This window comes from Nelumbo nucifera, chromosome 7, assembly GCF_055504915.1.
Source record: "Nelumbo nucifera cultivar China Antique chromosome 7, China Antique-T2T, whole genome shotgun sequence".
NCBI lineage: Eukaryota > Viridiplantae > Streptophyta > Magnoliopsida > Proteales > Nelumbonaceae > Nelumbo > Nelumbo nucifera.
Window position 1 is genome coordinate 13,000,471 of NC_142655.1, and position 26,653 is coordinate 13,027,123.

General features: G+C 39.1%; 1 protein-coding gene across 2 annotated transcripts; it reads right to left on the minus strand.

The window, feature by feature from the left end:
• Nucleotides 1-516: 516 nt before the first annotated feature.
• Nucleotides 517-25,746, minus strand: LOC104611309 (Homeodomain-like superfamily protein). 2 transcript variants are annotated; one of them, XM_010278310.3, is made up of 8 exons: nucleotides 25,356-25,746; nucleotides 17,961-18,068; nucleotides 17,181-17,849; nucleotides 10,132-10,211; nucleotides 2,358-2,834; nucleotides 2,172-2,255; nucleotides 1,991-2,091; nucleotides 517-1,352 (listed from the first exon to the last, which is right to left on the minus strand). In XM_010278310.3, exons 1-8 carry the CDS (start codon nucleotides 25,360-25,362, stop codon nucleotides 1,283-1,285), a joined length of 1,596 nt encoding a protein of 531 aa, XP_010276612.1. In that variant the 5' UTR covers nucleotides 25,363-25,746; the 3' UTR covers nucleotides 517-1,282. The 2 variants fall into 2 exon arrangements, with proteins under 2 accessions (XP_010276612.1, XP_088747904.1); XM_088891778.1 differs by having other exon boundaries at nucleotides 2,358-2,867; nucleotides 25,356-25,700.
• Nucleotides 25,747-26,653: the final 907 nt, after the last annotated feature.

Genomic DNA, 26,653 nt, shown 5'->3' on the forward strand with positions numbered 1-26,653 from the left:
ATTTAGATTTGGGTGACACTACGACCGAGGAAGCAGTTTGGAGTGGTGCAAACTGCAAAGCAAGATCTATCCTCTTTATTCCATTGTCATGGCTTACAGCATTGGGATTTGGGACTGCTTTGGTTGTGCATTTCTTGGTAATGGTTACTGTTTTTCATGCATTCCCATTACATTGTTGGGGCTAAGGATTGACCGAGTAATATATATAATTCAGACAATACAAATTTTGCGAATGAAAACTTGGGTGTTTAGGGTTTAGTCGTTTAGAAATAAAAAGAGAAAAAGTGTTTGCACATCTCTATATCTCAAATCTCAATTACATTTACATAATGGATATATAAGCCGAAACACAAATCTGGTTTTTTTTTGGTTTCTCTATTTCCATTATTTTTTCTAGTTTTTTCCATTGTTTGCATTTTTCATGGGGGGGGGGGGTATTTGAAAGTTGAAACTATTTATAGTTGCAGTTGGGTAGTAAAGTGACACCCCTCAGTTAAAATAAAATCCGAGTAAGAATGAGAATCAAAGCTAACGGGAAAGTTTCAAAGCTTCTGTTGATGACACTTCATATGCTTTCTGTTACAAGATGATATTCTAACACTTACTCATAAACATTAACAATAAATCTACAAAAAACAGCAGTAACTCTGCATTTGAACATCCCTTACAATTTGGTGGAACATCTACCAACGTCAGTAAATCAAGTCCTTGAAAAAACAAATGCAATCTTCTGGCAGGCCAAATGCCTGCATCTTCTCTGGCTGCTGGTTAGATGAAATTTACATGCAGAAATGGCATGATAAAACTCAATTTACACTTCAGTGGATCTGAACTACATCTGCTAAAGCATTCTGTACCGCTTTCCACAGTAAAAACATATGCACATACATCAACAAGGAGAAAGCCAAGCATGAGTTGAAACCTCAAGTCACAGTTCTCTCCCATAAACGTTGTTTTTGACACCTGCCAAAAAATAGTGGGTATGAAGAGAAGACTCCCAACTCACCAGAGGGTCAACTATAAGTTGCTGTCTTGATGCTTCAGGCCAATGGTATCGTATACAAATACAATGTGCCAAGGTCCCATTTGTGTGACATGCATATGACATACTTTTCCACTACAACAAATTGCAATCCAATAAATACCATTGTGTTTTCTCTTCAGACCTTTTGGATCTCCCTTGGTTCTATTCCAGAGAAATTTTCTAGGTTTCAACTACCCAACTTCCAACAGTTGCTACCTAGTGTAAATCCTGTACAATTAATCAGCCGCTGAATTCCTCTCAATCCATGGAAGAACTGGTTGCTGCAGTTTCATCTTCACTGAAACTAGTTGGCATCTCCCCAGCAGACCTAGATGATTAACCATGCTATGTCAGAAAAATGCAGAATAATTTCCAGGTAATATGTCACGGAATGCCAGTTTAGCCTTGGGGTTGAAATTTGAAACTCTCATAGTATAAACTAAATGAAGTAAATAGTTATGTCAGGAGATACTTGGCAGAGGGCATCAACCAAACTGCAATAAGTTTAAAAATTAAATATTCTTTGTTGTGCAACAACCATGACCCGAGTTATTTTATTTTATTTTTTTGATCCATTTATAATCAGCAAAAAGAATAGGAACATTCTTCAAGTCTCAAGACAATTTCTAGTTAAAAGAAGACAGCTGAAACGTAGAAAGCCTGGTCTTCCACCATTCAATAGGACCTCCCATCCTCAGCACGTCCAACAACTCAAGTCTTAAGACTTGAACAAAATACAGAGGATGGACAGACACCACAGTGGGCCAGTACCATGACCCGAGTTTCTTTCCATGTTCTTAACCATAACGCCTTATTATTTGATTAACTAAATCTACATCTAGCATACTTCCAAGAGTAACAGATGAAAAAAGATGGACATATTACAAGCATGGTGATATTGCAACTACTTGTATTCATATAATCATATGATGAGGCCAGCTTAGCGCCTTTGGTTTGGATACTAACCCTTTCATGTGGTTTGTCCATGACAGTAATTCCTGAGGAGATGGTGTTTTAGATGCATAATCCCGTGGAATAAGTTCATGACCTCTCATTCTCCTCCCGATCTTCAAATAATCAAAGCAAACATCAGAAAAAGAGAAAAGAAATTCAGAATCCTGGAATACTAACAATAGCAGAAACTCACTCTTATTTCATTTTCTGGTTGCATCCTGACTTTAACTGGATTGGCATACTCCTTACTTGTTCTCTCCCTATAAAGCTTCTCACCCTACACATAGAACACCATAGATTCAATTATAAACCAGCTTTCCAATCCGGAATTGATTACAAGTAGACATACTGCATAGCATAAATTGTCAAGTACTCAAACCTTTGCCATCCTTCCAGACTTTCCTCTTTCCTCTGTATCAAGAGACCCACTGTGCGTAAGTACCAAATTAGAAGATTTAGACCCAATGTAATCATTCCTCTGGAACAAATGTGGGTTAGTAGAGTCATCACATTTATGTAACTGAGGATAGAAAGGTTCACTGGCAATAAGTTTTCCACCATAAACATGTGGTAGATCATTGGCAAGGGCATCTGATCTTATCCCTTGAACAGAATGCTTAGACCTTGCTCCACAGTTCCTGCTGATGTTAAGCATAGAGGTTTCCTCAATGGAATCTCCATCCATATACATGGAGTTCTTATCAGGGGCACGATTGCTGCAACTGGTGAATGAAGACTTTCGCTTTGATGGGAAACTAGAAAATTCATCCCGATGGTCTAACATGGTTCTTCTAAGACATGCTCCTTCTGGATATGAGCCTTGAGTATGCATCATGGAGTTGTATCTGTCATACCTCTGAAAGGAGGGGAGGGGTGAGACATCAGTCATCTACATATGTGAAGAAAAACAAAATCATAAAACAAGAAAATATGAACAATGTATCAAGATGGTTTATGATACAATTGAAAAGAAGATAAGACCAGTACAGATGACAAAAGTTTACTTCCATAACATAAAAAAATTAATGAAACATTTAATTTGCTTCCATAAAATCCACAAGTAGCTCCATTAGTTAGTCTTTCTGACAAGAGAACCTCTTGTCAACAACACAACTTACTTCTATACAGTCCAACAGAAGCAGCATCCAGCAATACTTTACTATCAGATTATTAAAGTGTATCCTGAATACCTAAATAGGACTAGTCTAATCACTTCTATTTCAATCATCCCACCCAGCTAACGGACACAAGAAAGAGATAGATACCCCTTTACAAGCACGAAGATGTGTTTTTCTTTCTTTTTTTTTTTTTTTTTTTTAGGGGGGGGGGGGGGGGGAAATCTTTTCTGTTACAGTAGGGATGCCACGTGCCCTATTAGTTGCAAAGAGAAAAGAATGGACTTCTGCTCTAACACTGATGTATGAACAAATGAGCAGAGTAGCCTGTACTAGTCTATTACTTAATTGGAGGAGTCGTCCTATGATCTTAGCTACGTTGGCATGTTGCTAGGCAGAGACCTCTTCTCTGTAGTCTGTCTCATGTATTCTTTATTTGTAACTGAGAGAAATTGTCTCCATGTAATACTTGGACAAGATTAAGGTAATAATGATGCATCATTCTTCTCTTTTATAATGGCTGCAAAACTAACATGATAAGATGAGGGCCCTACATGTTTGTCTCTACTCTTGTAAAAGCATGGAAACTACATGTCTACAACTGGTAAGCCTTGTCTTATAAAATTGGCCTTGCATGGAGAAAATAACATGGGTACACTTGATGATTGTGTGTGTGTTTATGCTTCTCTGCAAGTACATTACGCAATCTGGGTCTTTGGATGTTTTACCCTTGCATCAGTATCCATGCTCCTCTACCTATGTTGATAACAGGCATAGTTGTCAAGGCAACACCTAGGCGACAAGGCGCCCTTGGAGGCTCACCTCGCCCAGTCGCCAAACAGTTTTGTGCACTGGGTTATAAAATACTTTTATATTTTTAATTTTTTGACATTATAATTATAAAATAGACATTATTAAACTAGAATATTCATTTTATATGTTTATATACTAACTTCTTTTTATTATTTTCTTATTTTGTTAGGGTTTAATCAACGCAAACATTGCTAACTGCTGTATTGAACCCATGGTTCAAAGTATCGATACACTTCTGTGTATTGGCAGATGTATATCAGTACTTATAATGATACTCCCCCTATTTTTTTTATTTCTTTGGTTTTCAATTTCATTTTAATATATATATATATATTATTTAAAAAAATGGGTCCCCAAAAACACCTGTAAACAGGTATCGGGACCCCAAATATACAATACAATACACCTGATACGGAGCGTATCGAATCGGAATTTTGATCCTTGATTGAACCCTCAAAGTTTTCAAAACCTGAACCAATAAGCAAGGGAGGAACTTAAACATTTTCTTCTTCCACATCTTCTTCTTTCTCCACCTTTTCTTCTTCTTTCCTATAACAAAAGTAGGGGTTCAGCCCCTATATTTTTTGATTTTTCTTTACTTTGTTCTTTTTCTTCTCATAAAATGTTGACTTTCTAGACTTGAACATGAAATTTATACTTCTCTTATGAAAATTATGAATAATTATTAAGGAAAGATGGTTATGGAACCTAGGGAACTACCCTAGGATATATGGTTTTATTTAAAAAAAATCCATCGCCTAGGCGCCCGCCGCCTTGGCACCTTGAAAACTATGATAACAGGTAACTAAAACAGATCCATCTAAGTAGAGAAGAAAAATAATCGCAATGATAAAACAAGTTCTAAATATAAATACCAAAAATTTTGTTAAGTATGACCCTTGATAGAGTGGAATGGAAAAACAGGACTCATGTAGCTGACTCCATACAGTTTGGGATAAGGCTTTATTGAGTTGAATTCAGTCCAAGCATCCTTGTTTTCAGGGCTTGCCAAGTCATACTCCAAGAGAGACAAGCATCTAAATCTGATTCCTGTGCCCAAGTCCATGCAACACTGCTCTAATGTCTAAAGAGGGAATGAGGAGTTCAAAAAGCTTGTCAGTTCAAGTAATACTAATAAGAGAATAAAGCAAGGGCTTTAAGAGAACATTTGTTTTGGGCAAATTTATAAACTCTTTCTACTGCTAGGGTGAATTTTACACCCACCCTTTTGTAATTTTCAAGTTACATTAATAAAATTTCATTCTACTGATAAATAATTCAAGGACTTGCAGTTTGGTGGAAGATAGAGACCTTATTGACTGGAATGGAAAAATAGGGTTCCTTTAGCTGACCTCACGTAAGTTGGGTAAAGCTTAGTTCAGTTGGTGAAAATGGTCTGGTGGCCAGGTCCAATTCAAGTTGAGTTACTTTTTCACATTACTTCTTTCAAAAGAAGACCATTTAGAATCCCACCAAATTTAAACTGACTATTCTTCTTCATCTTCTGTTTCTACTTGGAAACAGCACACATATTTTTATGAATCACAAGGCAACGAAAAAAATAGCATACATAACAAGCAGGACCTCCCAAGTAGAAGGACCAAGCCCCAAATCTGAAACCAGAACTATGAACAAAATACAATCACAAATTTGAGCCCCAAAATAAAAGTAAGATGGGATAGATATCAACCAACACAAATCATGAAAAGCTGTGCACTAATATATCGATTCCCATACATTGGAAAGGGAGTAGCAACTGATTGAGAAAAGTCTAACCTGTACCCGTTGATACCTAGATACCTGTAACATGATCATTTGGAAAATTATTCTAGAATTGATTTGAAATTATACTTTTTGCCAGCTGAACAATCTGGGGAAAAACCCAGAAAGGACATGAAAGTTCAAGTTCATAATAAAAATGATCAGGGTAATGACTGAATTGTTATCTAAAATTCTAAATGTAATATTTTATTTTAAAACATACAGCAAAATACAAGAGGGATTGAGGGGAAGAGAGATTAAAAATAGGAGGAAAAAACATTACTCATAAAAAAAAGGAAGAAGAAACATTGGCGGAAACAGTAGCAGAATCTATGCATAATGTGATAGTAAAAATTGAAAGAAGATATGCTTGGATGTCAATAAAAAGGAACACAAGAAATAAATAAACACTTGTAGTTCCAGCCGTCTTCCATAAAAAAAAAAACTGTAAATTAAATAAAACAATTTAAACAATGTATACGTTTCATTCAGTGACTTTCTTTTCTTGAAGAGTAAAAACCAACGACTACAACAAAAAAAGGCCACTATAGACTGATATATATCTGAAACTCCATCACACGCCAAAAATTCCCCACAACTGTCCTGCTTATCTTCTCAACTCAGGAATCGGAATAATCCACTCCAAGACATGATGATCTACTGAAGCCACCAGCAGCTCAAACTTTTGGAATAGCCTTCCAGACAACGGACTGACTCAGGATCACTGCGACTGAGCACAAACCTGACCACTTCTAATCTGATTCTTCTATCTCAAACCCCTAAAACTCCAACTCACCACCCTCGTCCTGAAGATCCTGCCTACCTTTATATCAGACTAAAACCCTACTCCTCACATTCCTCCCCCAGAAACTCCTCCTCTCCCCCCCTTCTTTGTCCCAGTCACTGTTCTTAGGACGGTCTTCCTCTTTCTTCCTCTCCTCTCTTCTGTTTTTTCTCGAACTTTTCAAAAGCATTCCTTGCGAACTCTTCCCCTCCACAGAAAAACAAACCCAGCGACTTCCCCACTGACAACTCCTTTTCTACCAAGGTACTTATCATCCCCACCTCACCCTTATTTTCCCTTATTTTTATTTTTTATTTTTTTTATCATCAAAGGAAACTTTCATTTGAAATTAGATTTAAGAAGTTTTACAACTTTGTGTATGGGACTAGAAGTCCCATACGATTACATATTTCCGTCCCTTTTACAATGCAGCCCAAAACAATTGTTGCCTCAAAGCCCCTTGTTTAGCAAGATGATCAGCTAAGCTCATTTGCACTCCTTCTAACCCATTTGAATTCTGCCACTACCTCCCTTGCAACCTTTTCCACTTCCCTTATCACTTGTTTGAAGGTCCACGGAGTAGTTCTATTGTTATTAGCCCAAGAGATGATCACCTTGGAATCCCTTTCAACCTCAATTTGCCTCATTCCAAGTTGCTTGACTATCTTCAATCCTTGTAGCAAAGCCATTACCTCAGCTTTTAGAGAGTTGCCCATGCCAAATAGGTCCAGAGAATAATGCTAATATCCTCCCTTCAGAATTTCTGATTACTCCCCCAAGACCTGACAATCCTAGATTTCCAAATGAACTTCCATCAAAATTCAGTTTAATTTTGTTACCATCTGGGGGTTTCCATTCCGTCCTTACTCTCTCTTTCACTCTTGAAGATTGTGCTACTTCTGTCCAGGATCATATAATGTCTGTAACTGAGAACTCCTGGAAGATATGCAAAGAGCTTACCCAATGGGCTACTTTAGGGGTGTTCACGGGTTGGGTTGGGTCGGTTTATTGGGGTTTTCCCAACCGACCCAACCTGGTCGGATTACCTGAGGTGGAAACTGAAACCGACCCACTGATAGGCCAAACCGACCTAGTCGGTTTGAGTCGGGTTGGGTCGGTTTCGGTTTTGCTCCTGTACAAAAGGACACCTAATTGAATTCTAATTGTAATTGCCTAATGGGTTGCCTATTTGGTGTAAAAGACTATAGAAAGTTAGAAACTATGATAGATTGCCTATTCTAATTGTAATTGCCTAATGGGCCTTCTATTCTAGTAGAAGACTAGTTATAGTTAAGTAGGAAACTACTCAAACTAGGAACTACCGAACTAGTAGAATACTAGTTCGGTTCGGGTCGGGTTGGTTTCGGTTTTCACACAAGAAAACCGAAACCGACTGGTACTGATGAAAACCCGGCCAACTCGGGTTGGGTTGGTCCGGGTTGGTCGGTTTGGTCGGGTTGGGCATTCTTATGAACAGCCCTAGGCTACTTTAATTTTGATTGTGTCAATCACCTCCTCCGTGGTTCTACTCTTTTCCCCTTTTTTTTATCCCCTTGCCTTTTTGCCCCTCCTGTCACTCTTTCCCCTCCCTGTTTGTCCTCTACCTCCCTCTCTTTCCCTTCCACACCAGAGTCAATGTCCCCAACCCTTCTTTTCCTTTTATAGGCCAAATTCTTCTCACTGTCTCTCCCTAGTCCCTACCTCCTCTACAGCTTTCCTCTTCCTCTTTTCCACCCCCACTTCACCAATCTGGCTACAGGAAGGAAACTCTGGACGAGCCCCATTCGCCGCCCTCTCCAACGGAGATCCCTTATAGTTGAGGATACTAACCTCTCCACTGGGTCCAATACAGTCATGTACCTGTGTAGACTTTGTACCATCAGCTGTATCTGCCTGACCTGCAAACGCCTGCTGTTGTGGTGAAGCGGATTGTGCGCTTACAGAGATGGGAAGAAACAGCGTTGGACTCAGCTTTTCACTTGTAATTGGTACCTTCAACTCCCTCCCTTTGGTTGTTTTTAGATTCCTTACATGATCCACTGCCTGAGTAGCCATCTTTTGCTTTGCCAGCAATCGCTGTCAAACCATTTCTTGACCGGAACTCCACCTTCTTCGTATCTCCCCCTGCATCTTGCTATTACCCATAACCAATCATCACTTCCCCTTTTCAAATTCCTCAACCTTTTAATCGAGTTTTTCAGTCTATCCCTTTTTAATGACATTTTTCCTATTCTGCCCCTCCCCCTCCTGACCCCCAGCCCAATCGATGCATGGCTATGTCAAAATTTTCCCTCCCCTTGGACTCTTACTGCAGGTCCCAATAGCACCTAAATTGGCTGAGGTTTCTTTTGCCCTCCCTGATAAACCTTCTTCCTTTTCTATGTCCCGCATCGATTGAGTTTCTACTCTCCCCTCCAACTCCCCTCCCATGTGTCCCTTCTTGTTCCAAATTCCTTCTCTTAGTTCTTGTGAAATCTCAAAACTACCCCCCATCCCCTCCACCTCTGCATCTTTGCCAACCTTTGAACGACTCTTCGTCTCCTAATTACCACTCTCGCTGTGGGCTCCGTCTCTGCTGTCAATCCCGTTCTCTGGACTTCCAGCCTCGTCTCTGCTCCCATTATTCTCTTTGAGCGATTCCAGGTAGGTTCCATCTTCTCCTTCCACAATTAATCTGAGGTTGTAGCGTTCCTCAGCAAAGATTAACTTCATCCTGTCTGGAACCCCTGCGACCTCCACTTCTACTAAAATCCTGGCCATGTCAAACCTCTCCCAACTTCTGTTTTAGTCATCTATTTTCAGGAACCTTCCGCAACGACCACCTATCTCATCGAGAGTGACTATACTCAATGCATGAAGGGGTATTTCAACCACGCTATCTATACTGCCCTTTTCCTCCTCTTCCTTTCTTCGCTCAGAGCTCCAGTTGCAAGAAACCACCATCCCCGTCTGAGATCAAAGCTTCTCCTTAACCTTCTCTCTGCTTCTAGCATATTCTCAGCCCACTCCCTACAGTGAAACATGAAGAGGTAAAGCCCAACGTGCATCTTTCTAACCCCCATAATCTTATTGTGAGTTCGTGACCCCATTCAAGTCTTGCCCAGGCTTCCACTTTCTCTGTATCCATTTCCTGCCCAACAAAACCTCCCCACCGGGCTGGCACATAACATCATCATTCTCTCCATCTTTCCCACCTTGCTGACATCAACTCTCAACACCACTTCTTTCCTTCTCCCAGCCCCTCTCCCATTCCCTTAGTGGATCATCGGAGCACCGACTCATTATCCTTCAATGACTCACTTCTTATTTCCCAAGGACACTGTGAATCTGACTCCTCCCTTTTACTCCCCACTATTGTATCCTGGTGATTAAATTATTAACAACCTCCTTAATCCAATTATCTGTCAAATGCCATGGCTGCCTCCACACGAGGTACTGTATTAGTTTGGTTTTACATATTTAGTAAAGTTTATTATATGATATGCTTGATCATAGCATACAGTTAATAAGCCCAAACAAATTCACCTCCATATAGCATGACTGACATTCAAAATAAAGAGAAGTTGTAGTACCATTCTTAATTTGTGCATAACATAGGCATAAATATAACATTGAAAAATACTTATACATCATATCAGCGGAGATGAAGAATTTGATTCAAACTTCAAAGTCACACTTACCGTTCCAAGAGTAGGATCCTTGCAAACACTTGGTATGCTGTGAGAACTCTGCACTATAGGATCACCCACATAGTATGGTTCTGCCAAATTGGAAGAAAAGAAATATGAGATACTGCAAGTCCAAACAATTATGGTTCATATATCAGGACTTTACATTTGAGACCAAAATCCAGAAAATAGTTAAAAAAATGCCCTATGCAAACAAAAAAAATGTTAAAAGAGGAGGAATACATTTGTAGATCCCTGACCAATTTGGCATGGAGAAGTAAAATATGATGCAACATATGCAGAGGCAAAGGCAAAATAATAAAATTATTATAAGGTTTTTACACAGATATCCCTTCCATGCACACACACAAATCATGCACAAAGAAGTAATGTAAATGTGTACATATACATAGTTTTTTTAAAAACAAAGTACAAGGAAGGTGATAAGAAATCACCCAAAGGAAAAAAGAAGCAACGCCCCAACAAAACCCCAATTCCAATCCAACAAAATACAACACTTGCCCTAAGAAACAAGACAACATCAATCCAAAAAAGATAGAAAACAAACACCTCACAACCCAAAATCTTATAACCACCACCCACTCACTCCTAAATCGCCAATCTGAAACCCCAGGACAACCAACCAAACACCTTGTTAACAGCTGTTATTTTTTCCTACGTATAGTACCGCAGGGGTACTATTGTACTTTTACTCCTTTTTATTTTAGTTGTTGTTGCCCTGGTATATATATTAAAAAGCTGCACCGCCAGCAGTAATCTTTTTGCTCTCAGTTCTCTCTTCTCTCTTCTTCTCTCTCCTGCATAGCAGGACTACCAGATCTGAAAGGAGAAGTCGAGCGAGCAGTCTTTTTTTTTCTTCTTTGCACCAGATTTCCAGATCTGCCGCCCTCATCTGCTGTTCGGCTGATTGAAGATCTCACACATTGAAATAACCTTTCTCTCTCTCTCTTACCTTTTTTCTGGTCGTGTGCCAGGGCAGAACCTGTACTAGGTCTGCCGATTGGATGTGAGGTGATCAGCACCTCTTTCTTTCCTTTTTTGTGGGGTCGACTGATCATTGTGAAACTATAGGTCGTGAGGACCTTTTTGTGTGCTGCAACAGCAGTTTTTATGGTGAATTGTGGGTCAGAAAGTGACTAGTACTTGCTGTAACAGTAGTCCTGTTGATGCGTATGTCAAGAGATGACCTGTATGCACTGTAGCAACACTTGTGTTGAACTTGTAAGTCAAGGGATGACCTGTTAGTGCTGTAACAGCACCTGTAACAACACTTTAAGGCTGTGTGCCCCATTTAAGAGTTGTTTTTTGAATCAGAAATCACGAGTGGTGAAGATTCTGCTACATCTGGTGTTTCCTCAATGCTGAATGGAATAAGTGGGGGTGTGGACCTATCCTTTCCCATGGCTGTTATCCCCTCTTGATGGTTTAAATTATTTAGAGTGGTCAAGAGGGATCAAGTTGTACATCACTGCAAGGGGAAAAATAGGTTATATTAATGGGAGAATCAAAGAACCACATTCTGGGAGTTCTGAATATGACAGATGGAACCAGGAAAACAGCACGGTCATGTCTTGGCTTTTAGTTTCTATGCAACCTCAAATAAGAAGGAATTTCATGTGGGCTGAAACGACAAATGAGATCTGGGAACAAGCAATATCAACATATTCGGAATTGCGACACTATGCAAAAATCTACCAACTACAGGCAGAATCGTCTACTTGTAAACAGGGGGAGAGGTGTCTATCTGTGTACTACTCAAACTTGACCTCTGTCTGGAAGGAGTTAGATCATTATTAGAGTGTAGACTGGAAGTGTGATGAAGATGCAAAACTGTACAAAAAACTCGTCTCCTAGCAGAGAATGATTGCATTCTTACATGGTTTGAACCCTACATATGAATCTATCAGAGTCCAGATCCTAGGTAGCAAGGATCTTCCATCAGTTCAGGAAGTTTATGCTCTTGTACAATCAGAAGAAAGCAGAAGGAATTTGATGAACAGTTCTGGAGGAGATGCAGTTGTGTTGGCAGCGAAAGGGAGTGTTACTACCGGTGGGGGAAATACTTCTAGGAAGGGAGATCTTCAGAAAAAGATGGATGACAAGGACAAATTGTGGTGTACTCATTGCCAGAAACCCCGACACACCCGAGACACATGCTGGAATCTTCATGGGAAGCCAAAATGGGCTCAAGATCTGAATAAGAAGCAAGGTTCAGATATGAATAAAAAGTCAGGACAGCAAGGTACAAGAAAACACACTATGGCAAACATGGCTACTCGGGAGAATCAGCTCCCCATTCATACTGTGACTCAGACACATTCATTTGGATCTAACGCAAGGGAGGATATTATAAATTCCTTCCGTGACCATTTAGAGCTCTATGGTAGAGCAATTCGTCAGATGGATGCTCCTCCCTCAATTTCATTTGCGTCTACATCAGGTAACTCTGCCACATCTTTCCATGTTGCTTCTCATAACCCTGGCACTCCCTGTATCATTGATTCTGGAGCATCAAAACACATGACTGGTACGTCCTCTTACTTTCAAACCTATCACCTTCTTTCTAGAAGAGACAAGGTGAGACTAGCTGATGGATCATATACTACCATAGCTGGTCAAGGAACCATTTCTCTCCCTCTCGGCCTTACCCTCTTTGAGGTTTTACATGTTCCGAAATTTCCCATTAATTTGTTCTCTGTTAGTAGTATTACTAATTCCATAAACTTCTTAGTGACCTTTCTCCCTTCTTATTGTGTGATCCAGGATTTGGCCTCGGGGAGGACAATTGGTAGAGGATGTAATGGTTAATGGACTTTACATGCTGGAGAATAAGGTTGGTCTTCAAGTCACAAAGTCTAAGAGTCAGTCCTGTAAGAGTCAAGTTTATTTATGGCATTGTCGTCTTGGTCATTTATCTTTTGAGTCTTTGAAAGTGGTGTTTCCAGAATTGTTTAAGTCGGTGTCCGTTTCAGATTTCTCTTGTCAAACTTGTCAATTGAGTAAATAGTGTTGAACTCATTTTCTTTCAAAAAATAATAAATCTGAATTTCCTTTTCACATTGTTCATTCTGATGTGTGAGGCCCTGTTACTTTACCATCTGAGAGTGGCTACAAGTATTTTATTACCATTATTGATGATTATTCTAGATATACATGGGTATATCCCATGCGGACCAGGGATGAAGAAACAAAAATTATCCAAGATTTTCAGCGGATGGTCTTCACCCAATTTCAAACTGAAATCCAAATTTTTCAGTCAGATAATGCCAAAGAGTATTTTCATAGTGATCTCACGGAATTTTTTGCGTCACGTGGTTCACTTCACCATAGCTCTTGTGCCCGAACACCACAACAAAATGGTGTTGCTGAAAGAAAGAACCGACACCTCCTTGAAGTGGCCCGGGATTTACTACTCCATATGAATGTCCCAAAACGCTTTTGGCTTGAGGTTGTCCTTTGTGCTACCTACCTCGTCAACCGTATGCCCTCTCGTTGGTTAGAGTGCAAAGCCCCACATTAGCTTCTCTTTCCTAAGGCCCCCCTTCTTCCCATTCCTCGTGTGTTTGGTTGCCATTGCTTTGTCAAAAATTTGCCCCCCACTCGTGGGAAATTGGATCCCCGTGCTATTCCTTGCATATTCCTGGGGTACTCCTTCACTCAGAAGAGATACCGTTGTTTTGATCCTGTTTCTTGGAAATTCTATGTTTCCATGGATGTCTCTTTCCTTGAGAGTGAGCCTTTTTTCCCTGTTTCTCCTCAGGGGGAGAGTAGGAATGAGGAGAAACTAGTTCAGCTCCCTCCTCTTCCTGATCCTCCTCATTTTCGTGTCTTCTTCTGTCGTCACAAAGGCCAACCAAATTCAAGAGTTGTGGAGAATCCAGAAGTTGTACCTCCAGTGCCATTAAACTCTTTGGGGGAAAATCATACTCACTCAGGTATCTTGGTTCCCATTGATGTCCCTGACCCCATTGCAATTGATACCTCTATTGATAATGACCTTGACCTTCCTATTGTTCACAGGAAATGTGTTAGATCGTGCACCACTAAACACCCCATTTCCCACTTTGTTTCCTATGAAAACATTTCACCCTCTTTTCGAGCCTTTCTCACATCCATTGACAATGTCCCTATCCCTAAGAATGTGGCAGAAGCTCTTTCAGTACCTGAATGGATAGATGCTATGAAGGAAGAAATTAATGCCCTTCATAAAATGGCACATGCGAACTTGTAGATCTTCCTAAGGGAAAGGATCCAGTTGGATGTAAATGGGTGTTCACAGTCAAACATAGGGTTGATGGCACAGTGGAGAGGTATAAAGCTCGTTTAGTGGCAAAGGGGTTTACACAAGTGTACGGAGTTGATTATGCAGAGACTTTTGCACTCGTTGCCAAGATGAACTCCATTAGAGTTCTATTCTCTCTTGCTGCTAATCTTGACTGGGATCTACATCAGCTTGATATCAAGAATGCATTCTTGAATGGTGACCTTGAAGAGGAAGTTTACATGATACAACCCCCTGGTTTTCAGGCTCAAGGCAATGATCAAAAGGTGTGCAGGTTGAAGAAGTCTTTATACGGCTGAAACAATCACCGATAGCCTGGTTCAGCAGATTCCATGCAGCGGTTCAACAGAAATGATACAAGCAATGTCAATTTGATCAGACATTGTTTGTGAAAAGAGGAGAAGGTAAAATTGTTGCTTTGATAGTATATGTTGATGATATAATTATCACTAGCGACTGGAAGGATGAAATCCAAAAGTTGAAGAGTTTTCTTGCCACACAGTTTGAAATAAAAGATCTAGGTCCTCTAAGATACTTCCTAGGAATTGAAGTTGCCCGCTCAAAAGGGGTATCTTCATTTCCCAAAGGAAGTATGTCCTAGAGTTACTCCAAGATACAAGAAAAATGGAAGTGAAGCCAGTTGATTCCCCCATTGATCCTAACCATAAATTAGGTGACAGCCAAGGTGAACCTATCAAGGATGTGAAACAGTTTCAGAGACTTATAGGGAGATTGTTATATCTTTCTATGACCCGCCCAAACATTGCTTATGCAGTTGGTGTCCTTAGCCAGTTCATGCATGCCCCTATGACCACTCATCTTGAAGCAGCAGAAAGAATCCTCCGATACCTTAAAAGGTTTCCAGGTGCTGGCTTGTTGTTTCAAAGGCACGGACATTTGAAAGTTGAAGTGTATACTTATGCAGATTGGGCAGGATCCCTAAATGACAAAAAGTCAACTAGTGGCTATTGTACCTTCATAGGAGAAAATCTAGTTACCTGGAGAAGCAAAAAGCAAAGTGTGGTACTAGATCCAGTGCTGAAGCTGAATATTGAGCAATGGCTCATGGAGTGGCTGAAATTATGTGGATAAAGAATCTGTTGAGTGAGTTGGATTTTCCAGTGGACAGACCTATGACCCTATTCTGTGATAACAAAGCAGCCATAAACATTGCTGCTAACCCTGTGCTACATGATAGAACTAAACACATCGAAGTCGACAAGCATTTTATCAGAGAGAAAGTTATCACAGGGGAAGTGTGTACTCCCTATGTCAGCTCTGAGGATCAACTTGCAGACATCTTTACAAAAGGACTACACCACTCAAGACATCATGATTTATGTGATAAGTTGGGCATGATTGACATCTATGTCCCAACTTGAAGGGGAGTGTTAATAGCTGTTATTTTTTCCTATGTATAGTACCGCAAGGGTACTATTGTACTTTTACTCCTTTTTATTTTAGTTGTTGTCGCCCTAGCATATATATTAAAAAGCTGCGCTGCCAGCAGTAACCTTTTTGCTCTTCTTCTCTCTCTTTTCTCTCTTCTTCCATTCTTCTCTCCTGCATAACACACCTCTATATATACCAACTTGACTCACTGACCACACCACTTAATATACAGAATCAGCTTCTGCATAGGCTTGTTTGTGGTCACCTCTACTTCTCAAATTAATCTTCCTAGATTTCTTCACCTTCTCATTACGTCCAACATCAAACAATCCCCCTTTCACCCTGGCAAAAACTTTTGAGGCTTGAATTAGCTCTTTGATTTTGTTGACTTCTGAACCTTCTTACAATGCATAGATGAATCCATGTATAAGACACTCGAGCTAATTCATTCTGCTCAATGCTCCTAAACCACCAAAAAATATCTGTTCTTATTATCCAATAAAAGAAGAAAAGAAGTATGATGCTGTAGATTATGAATGAGTCTATAGGAATTGAATCTTTTTTTTATCAGCAACAGGTATTCTTTTTTTTTTTTATAAGTTTGATCAGCAACAGGTATTGAATCTGTCATCTCAATGATTGTGACTCCCTGACATATAACAGTGGATGATCAAATCCATATCATTTGTGCCACAAGCACAAAGATTTTTTATTACCGCAGGAAGTCTTTGTGGTATTTTTCCTGTTTTCTAAATCATTATTTAACCATAATACCTCAAAATTTTATAACTACTACTGCTGATCTTTATTCTTAATTAGTTAATTTGTTTTTTTAGTTTCTCATTTGGCTAATCAATATTTAAGCCATGAATTTTTCTTTATGCAATCTTGTTATTCTTATTTCTTAATATGCGAGTTTGCATGAAAACATGTGATCAAATAATTAATAATTTTACTCAATATATGTCGATATATTAATTATCAAAAAAAAATATGTCGATATATTCCAATTTCTAAGATTTATATAATGTAAGAAAAATGACAGCCACTTAGGTTACTAATCTTCAATTTGCAGAACAAATAGCTCTCTAGATCCCAGTTTAGAACACAGATATACTATCACCAATGATCTTTAACTAGGCCTAAGACAGGTCCTTCTTGCTTTTAAACTACACCCCGCCTATAAAAAAGGAACAAAATAGATAAACAGAAGCAATGTAATGGTACAGTACCACTAATAACAGCTAGACAGTGATGATACTGTAAGATAACGAAATTCAACTTAATTAAAATGAATAAAGGAATCAGATTTCCCTATCTAGTGGAATATTTATATGAAACTCAGTGACATCTATATAGTTATTACCATGGTTTGGATTAGTAACCGGTGAATCAAATGCACCCGGAGGAAGTGGCTGAAATTCAACACCAAGTGGTGGACCATCTTCCCGATAATGCCTCCCTAGTTGCCTCTTAACAGCAGTAATAGCAGCATTTTCAACCTCATCCTGCACGTTCAAATATCCTGATGACATCATATGCCCCCTGTTCTTGATGCCCTTGGAATTCATCAACAAATAGCTGCCATTCTGAGATGAGTACCTCAAAGATTCCATATCATAGGGATCCTCACTCTGAGCAAACAACCTGTCCTGTGAAGCTGAGCTACTTCCTGAAGATGAATTCTCCATGGCATTATAATTCCCAGTATGAATATATTGACCCCTACTCATGAGAATCATATCTCCACTTGGATATTCTTGGCCATAAAGCCTTCGACTTTCCACCTCCTTAGGATCAAAATGCTTGTATTCCCCTTGCTTGGTGCTGCTACATGAGTCCTGCCTATGTCCACTGCCCCGATCCTGTATAACACCACTAGAAAGATCTTGCCTTGCACTTGCATATGCTTCATCTTTAGATAGCTTTTTGTCCTTCAACCTTCTATGGCAAAACCATCCAGATACCTGCTTTTCCGACAATCCTATCTCCTCTGCAAGCTGTAATTTCATTGACTCTGTGGGGTACTTGTGTTCTGGGTAAAATAAAGTTTTTGGTAAGAGACGCTTCTTACAAGAGTTCAAGTGAACTTAACAGCAAGTCAGAACAGTAAAATATGTTAAAAGGAGCAGCAATACAGCAATACCATTATAAAATTTCTCTAAGGCCTCAACTTGGAATGGTGTCTTTAGCCTCCTTTTCTTGTTCTTCTCAGGAACAGCTTTGTCCTCTTCAGAATGAATATCACAGGATTCTGAAATGTTGACATATGAAAAAATAGCATTAATTTTATTAATGATGACTGTGACAGGTGAAATGGCATTAAGTACCAAGCAATATATTTTACTTCATCACTTGTTAATAACTTATTAGTGATTGTACCTCAAAGGCGTAAATAAGCAATGCACAGGAACAGGAACATGAAGCCTATCTTTAAATTAGGAAATAACATGCATAACAGAAATTGTGACAATAAAATAAAATAAATAGTAGCCAATAGAAGAGCCCACACTTAAATTGGCTTTCTCTGTTAACAAAGGGATTTCAATAGGAGGACGCCAAGTGTTATAGCAGAGATATTAGAAGATTTCTTGTGCCATGACACGGGAGAGTCGCAGCTATGAATGCACAAATGGATAAAAAGAGTCCCTTCTATTTGTTTCCCAGTTCATGATTATCCCTTTATTTATCAGTAACCTTAACTTTATCATCCATGTTTTTTTTATCAGTAACTTTATCATCAATGTTAAGGGACAATGCTTCTTGTGAACTCAATATGAAATTTGGCTAAGAGGAGCATGATTTTGTAAAATTAGAATACTGAAACAGATGTAACACGTAGAACCACTTTCTATTTCAAAGTCCATTGTTAGGTACATACTAGCTGATCTAGAAGAAAAGAAATTACACATATTCCATAAAATAGAGAAATAAAAACCACATTCTTAGTTCCTTCAGAGAAAAAGAGACAGAGAGAGAGAGAGAGGCTTTGACTAAATAACATAGAAAAAATTTCTTCTTCCAATATGGACTGAAACCCCATTTTTAAGTACTACTATCAGACTCATGTTTGGGTTATTGCAGCTTCTTGTTTAATAAGTCACTTCATCGTTTTGTTATTGTTACCGATACTTCAAATTTCAAATTACTAGCCACCACCAACAAAGCACTTTTCTGGATATCTACATTGTCATCAAAACCAATGCCTTTTTGTGATCATTAATAAAATCTTTCATTAAAAAGGGCGTAAAGTGCAATATGAGAGTCATAAGCATAGCAGGTACAGCGCAAAAAATGGTCCATCATTAGACCAAAACCCTGTCTGCCCTGAAGGCTACCAAATAGGAAACATTACAGCCCCCCTATGGCATGGAACTTCCCAAAAACAATTTATTCCTGTTTACTCCTGCTCTGTCTATGTTACCAGACAACTCATTTGCTGTTCTCCTGATCCAAGTGAACAAGAATATTTTTTTTCAATCAGCAAATAAGACTTTTATTAAGATCAGAGAAATATTGAATTACAAGAGTTAGGTTTCAGCACTGCATTGACCCAAGCTGCAAACGCATACAAAGACATACAAACAGTTACAGTTCTGCCCAGAACAAGGTAGATCGATTTGCCCCCTGTTTTGCTAGGGTATCTACAAACCATTTGCAGTCCTTTTAACCCAACCAAACCGAGAGTTGAACCTCCTTGCAAGTATGTCAATTTCCCTATAGATAAATTTGAGCTTCCAAGGTGCTGATGTGAGTTGTTTAGCCCAAGAAATGACCAGTAGTGAGTCTCCTTCAATTTCTAAATCTGTTGCTCCAATCTGCTCAGCCAGCTTTAATCCTTGTAGGAGAGCCAGAGTTTCAGCCTGAATTGAGTCACCAAAACCTATTGGTCTTGAGAAAAGTGCCACAACTTCTCCTTGATGATTTCTAAGCACACCCCCTATACCTTCCCTTCCCGGGTTGCCAAAGGAGCTCCAATCAAAGTTTAGTTTTAGTTTATTTAGTGCAGGTGGCTTCCACTCCACTCTCACAATTTCTTTGGGTACATCTGTTTGTGCCACTTCAGTCCAGTTCCTTAGAATGCCATTCGTGGAGAAGTATTTGAATAGTTTCATGGTCATCACCCAATGTGCAGTTCTGATTTTTATGGCTTCAATAACTTCCTCCTTTTATTTGCTTTTTTCAAAGAAAATTCTTTGGTTTCTTTCCTCCCATATAGTCCATACCACAGCAGCTCTTGCTGCTTTCCATAAACACTTTCTTTTGTTGCCTCAAGAAAGAGGCATTGAAGAAAGCAAATAAAAGGTTTCTTTCCTCTTTCTTTTGTTGCCTCAAGAAAGAGGGGCTAAAGAGACTTACTACATCCTATGGGGGAGCCCATTTGCATCCAAAGAGAGAACAAACAATTTCTCAAATTCAAGAAACAAAAGAGCAGGATAAGAGTAAATGGGGGTAGGGTTTCACCACAAGCCTTACAAAGGACACACACATGAGGAGAGAGGCATTTGTTTGGCCTTCTTTTCTGTAGCACATCACAATGTTTACCTTCCCTAGAAACACCTCCCAACAGAAGACTTGTACTTTAGGAGGGATCGGGTTGCAATAGATTTCTCTCACTGGGAAGTTTACCCCCAAAAATTCAGAATGAGTGAGCAGACTGAAGAAAGGTATTTTGGGGACCAAATTCTACTATCAGTTGTATTTTGGTCTAAGTGGACATTCTCTAAGGTTGCAATCAAGATCAATAGGGAAGCACATTCATTTTCCCTTAGACTCCTTCTGAAGCCAAAGTCCCAAGAGAGGCCCAAGTCGGAAAGCACGCCAACCCTAGCAACAAGTTCATTTTTGAGGTTTGACAAGGAGTAGAGGTCAAGGAATTAAACACTAAAGGGCAAATCCCCTACCCATAGGTCTTCCCAGAATAACACTTTATTGCCACACCACACCCAACATCAAAGTAGATAAAGTTAAGAAAGGTTGGCAGTACCTCAAAGATTGCCTTCTAGGGGGAGTTTGGAGCTGCATTGGAGGCTAGTTTTGCATCCCAGCCGTTTTCTACTTCACCACGAATGCTTTTAATGACCCTATGCCACAACCTATCTTCTTCACAAGGGAATCTCCACAGCCATTTCCTAGGAGGGGCATATTCTTCTTTAAAATGTTCCTTATACCTAGGCCACCTTGCTCCTTAGGTTTGCAGACTTGTTCCCACTTCACTAACTGATCCCTCTTTTCATCACCGGGTTCCCACAAAAATCCCTTATTATCTTTTCCAACTTCCTAGCTATTTTCATCAGGATCCTAAAGGTGGAGAGGACATAAGTGGGCAAATTTGCTAGGGTGGATTTTATCAAGGTTATTCTTCCCCACAAGGAAATATAACTTCTCTTCCACATTGCCAACTTCTTAGTGGATCTCTCTAAAACTGGTTTCCAGAAGCTTTCAGCTTTCGGGTTCCCCCCCAAGGGCATACCTAGGTATTCTAGAGGCCAGCTTTTCACTTCACAGCCTAGTAAATCTTCCATGGCTTAGATGTCACCCTCTTCTAAGGTTATTCCAGCTACACAAGTTTTTCCCCAATTCATTTTTAGTTTTGAGGCCTGCTGAAACTTACCCACCAAAATTTTCAGATTCCTCAAACTAGGTTCATCACAACTCTCACAGAAAATGATAGTATCATCTGCAAATTGCAAGTGAGACACCACTACCGCTGATCTACCAATCCTCTAACCTTTAAACTGATTTTCTTGGTCAGCCTTAATGATTTGTCTACTCAAAACCTAAGAAACAAAGGTAAACAAGAAGGGGGATAAGGGGTCACCTTGTCTCAGTCCTCTTTTAGCCAGGAAGTGCTACCCCATTTAAAAGAACAGAAAAATGTGCTGAGCTAAATACATCCTTTTATCCACAGTCTCCATCTTTCACCTAGACCCATCTTTTCCATGAGATTCAACAAGAAAGACCAACCCACCATACCGTAGGCTTTCTCTAGGTCCAATTTACAAATCAAGCCTTTGCCACCTTGTTTTTTCTTCGCTGTCACACATTCATTTGCCACTAAGATTTGATCCACTATTTGTCTCCTTTCTACAAAAGCTCCTTGATTTTGAAAAATGACGAAGGGCAAGACAGTGTTCAGCCGACCAGCCAAAACTTTTGCATTGATCTTATACATACTACCCACAAGACTTATCGGTTTGTAGTCCTTAGGGGTTTTGGCCTCTTTCTTTTTAGGCACTAGAGCAAGAAAAGTTGCATTTACTTCTAAAGAGATTTCCCCTTTTTTTATGGAACCCAACAAAGACATCCATTTAAATCATCTTTTAAGATTTCCCAGCAATCTTGATAGAAAGCCATTGAGAAACCATCTAGCCTTGGAGATTTAGATCTATCCATCGAGAAAACTGCTTCATGGACCTCCTCTACACTAAAAACTCTTTCTAAGAGGGTGGCTTTGGATTCCGGCACTCTATCCCAATGTAATTCTCCCAATTCCAAATTGCTTTCAACTGAGGAGGCAAGGATTGACTTGAAATGATCCACAAAGCACCTTTCAGTTTCCTCCTTGGAGATTATTACTCTTCCCTCCACCTCAATGCTAGAGATTTGATATTTTTCTTCTCCCATTTGCTAGTGAGTGGAAAAATTTGATGTTTCCATCCCCAAAAGCCATTTACACCTTGATTTTTGTCTCCAAGAAATTTCTTCCTTCCTCAGGATCTCCTCTAGTTGCACTTTTAAGTTCCATCTTTCTGATCTATCCTTAGACCCTCACTCTTTATAGGCTTCCTTTAGGTTCAATTCCTCTATTTTCCTAGCTAATTCTTCCTTTATGACCTCGAGTTTTCCAAATTCTTCTCTGTTCCACTCCTTAACCTTTTCCTTTAATCTTTTCAACTTCTTTGTGAATCTCACCCCTTTTTCTCTAGCCCATATTCCACCTTCTAACCACCAATCTTTTACCTTTTGCAAAAAGTTTGGGACTTCCAGCCACATATTCTCAAATCTAAAGGGTGTAGGGCCTCCAATAAGGTTTCCTTGGTAAAGACTTAGGGGGCAGTGGTTCGAGGTTACTCTAGGAAGGGCTTTCAGTGTTAAGTTTCCCCACAATCCCTCCCAATCAATGGAGAAGAGGAACTTGTCCAACTTTGAGCACACTTGACTTTCCTGAAGATTTGACCAGGTGAAAGAGGCTTGTGACAAGGTGGGTTCTCTTAGTTATAGGGACTCAATCAAGGAGTTGAACTGTCTCATACTTGTTGTTATAGACCGGTTAGGGTTGTTTGTCTCATTTGTGTACCTTATCACATTGAAAAATCCTCCAACCACCATGGTCCCTCCCAAAGGCCCCTAACTGTGGCTAGCTCTTCCCATAAGGTATCACTTTCTCTATATGAGTTAGGGCCATACACATTGGTCAGCACCCAGTGCCTCTCATCATTCATCCTCTTGATTATTGACACTGAGTATTGTCCTATCAACTCCTCCTGACAATCTACTTCCTCGTTCTTCCAAATTGTAAGGATACCACCCGAAGCGCCCCAAGATGGGGCAAAAGACCAGATGGCTTCCCATCCATATATTCATAATTGAGGTCTCGCAATTCAACACTTATCAAACTTAAGAAACATAATATTCACACTTCAATAACAGAACCAAACCTTCAAGTTGAAAATATTGATTATTTCACTAGATAATACCATAGACACCATCCATCAATGACTCCGATAGGTCCAATGTAGGCAGATCCTCGTCTGAAAGTAATAAAAAATAATGGCCCCTACGGTCCAATGTAGGCAGATCATTGTAGCCACTGGACAGCTTTCTATTAAAGATGTTTCCTTTCCTTCCATAGGTTCCAACAGATTGAGAAAGACATTAGGTTCCACAAGATAATCTCATCTTAGGACTTGGTAGACAAGATGACACCAAAGCTGCAAAGTCTTCTATGATAATCCATTTAGAAAAAACTGCTGGAAAATGGGTCCAGACCTCATTGATGGGAAATTGCTCATCTAGTGCTACTGACTGCAGGGGAGGTAATTGCTACATTATATAAAACTAAAACAATTGATAAAGCTATAACATAGTAATAACATAAGGCAATAGACATATGATGCAAATCACCAACAGCTCCAGTGTTCTACCAGCCTCTCTACTACTTTCTTTTTTTGATAATTCATCCTCCCTACTACTTTGTGCATGTATCATTATCATCGTTTGCCTTATCCACCTAAAAATGGTCAACAACACAAATTGTCTCCCTCCATTTGCACTATTTAAGGTCATACATTCCATTAAAGAACAAACCAACAAATCTTTTCTCACTACTTGAAGTAAAGTTCTTTTTGTCCCTCCCCTTGTCCTTTTAGAATCTTTGACTGGACACTGGAACCAAAATCATTCCTCCTCGATATTATATTCCAAGTATTGCTATACAGCCATCATAGTCTACTTTCGCCTTATTCTGTAACTGGTACTACCACTACATTATAGCCAACTTCTCCTGCCTCTAATACTTGTCTATCTCAACATCCTCATTTAGGCTATACCATTAACTGGATGTCTTATTTCTTTATTTTCTTTTCTTCTTTTTTTTTTCAGACAGGGGGTTCAATAACAGAAGGTTTGTTGCCAAGGCAAACGAAATGGAGTAAAATCATCAATTCTTCTCAAAAAGGAAAAGACAAGACAAAGAAGTTTAAATGATAGGAGATGAGATTGAAAATAGTAATAGCAAATTCGAAAAAGAGAACGGCACTAGTTTAGTTATGTTTTCTTCCTCAATATAACAATTAACAACGTTAGTTATATCAAAAATGCTTTCTAATCAAATTGTAATAAGTTACCAATAATCATAAGTTTTTCAAGTAACTGAAACTCCCATGCTAGAAAATTTACATATGGCTTATATGTTGGGGAAAACCTCTGAATCTTCAGAAGTCACAAACTCATTTCAACAAAAAATGACGAGTTATCATGTAAGTTTCCATTCAGCTACATGTGTACAAGCATAAAACAAACACCATTCCCCACACTGAAAAAAGACTGCACTGATAAAAACAAGATAGCTTTTCTATCATACAAATGATGGGTCCTTTTGTAAATGAAACTAAGAATATTCATTATTTTCTTAGAAAAGTCATAGTAAAACCACCATAAACCCTAAGAAATACTCCACGCAACAGAAAACATAACTTCCCTTTACACATTTTAAACACAAAAAGTCAGAACGGGATCTTATGTGCTAATCCTGAAACAATTCGCCCATTCTTATCATCAAACCAACCCACAAATCAACCAAAAAAGGAACAAAAAAGTCGGAAATAAATGCTACCCAAAACATAATATGATTCCAAACGAAAGCATGACGAGCCAGACATTCCAAGTCTCCAATTACATACGTCAAAGCAGAGATTAAACAGAAAAGAGACATAATGCCAGAACTAAAATTCTTCGCAGTCATTCACAGGGAAAAAAAAAAAAAAAAAACTAAATAAAAAAGGGGATCGCTGATTCTGAAGATTGTAAACAAAAATACCTCCCATTTGGGAAATCTTCTAGGGTTCCCTCCTCCTTCCTGTTCTCTGGGGATCTGTATTCCTTTCTCTCCTCCAACAAGCAAACGCCAGTAGACCAAGATTGAAGAAGATAAGAATGCAATAACCGATGCCAAAGATCTCAGGCGTTACATCTTAACTCTTAAAAGAAAAAACAATGCGGAGAGAGAGAGAGAGAGAGAAGAGAGGGAAAGAGAGAGAGAGAGAGAGAGAGAGAGAGATTAACAAAATGAGAAAACTGGGAAATCCTTTCTTGTTGCCATTTACTTCCCTCCTTCCTCCTTTGCATCATTCTCATTTGTTTTTTATTTTTTTTTCAGTTGATTAATCATTAATTCTTCTGCTTGTCCATTTTGTTCTTGTTGTTAGAGGAAGTTATTGGGGGCTTATCGCCCTTTGAAGTTTAAACCCACCCACGGACCTACCCGGCTACCCATCAAAATAAAAAAACAAACCCACCTATAGGATTAGGGCCCACCACTTTCTTTAGGGACCTTCTGATCTGATGACAGTGAAAGAAGACCACACGGCAATGATGATATGATCTTCTTCTTCATGTAGTGCCCTTATATGGTCCTGGTATGATCGACCATCTCTTATAAGGAAGCTATGGGCTTATGGCCCTTTAAACCCACCTATAAGATTAGGACCCACCACTTTGTTAAAGACCTTTTTGATCTGATGACATTGAAAGAAGATCAGAAGGCAATGAAGATAGGGTCTTATCAACTTCTTCATGTAGAGCCCTTATATGGTCCTGATCTGAACTATATATTATGGTGACTTGTGAGGAAGTTATGGTGGGCTTATGACCCTTTAAACCCACCTATTAACCTATAGACCTGCCCATCAAAAAAAAAAAAGTAAACCCACCACTTTCTTTAGGACCTTTTGATCTGATGGCATTGAAAGATCAGACGGCAATGACGTAGGGTCTATCATCTTCTTCATGTAGAGCCCTTAGGCCTATACAAATGGTTAAATGATCCAAGTCAACGTAAGAGTCGAGAGATATCTTAGTGTAGGAAATTGAAAATTTCCTTTATTAGAAATTAGATTTTTGTTTGAATGATCTAAGACAATCAAAAGGTTCCATATTAATGGCTTATTTCTTTATTTTTTTCATTCTTTTGAGTGAATAATTTGATTCCATTGGAGTTTTCATTTTTTTTTGTCTAGGGTTCTTAGATTTTTTTCTTTTTGTCTAGCGTTGATGTAGGATTTCATGTAAAATGTTACTATTTTATGGATGGGCTACATTTACAAAGAATCAATGCAT

What these genes read in the sequence shown, in the direction of transcription:
- LOC104611309 (XM_088891778.1), bottom strand. An exon ending in GGTTACTAATCCAAACCATG is followed by an intron (nt 10,212 to 17,180) that starts GTAATAACTATA and finishes CCAATTTGGCAG; the next exon opens with AACCATACTATGTGGGTGAT. An exon ending in TGGACAAACCACATGAAAGG is followed by an intron (nt 1,353 to 1,990) that starts GTTAGTATCCAA and finishes TTAATCATCTAG; the next exon opens with GTCTGCTGGGGAGATGCCAA.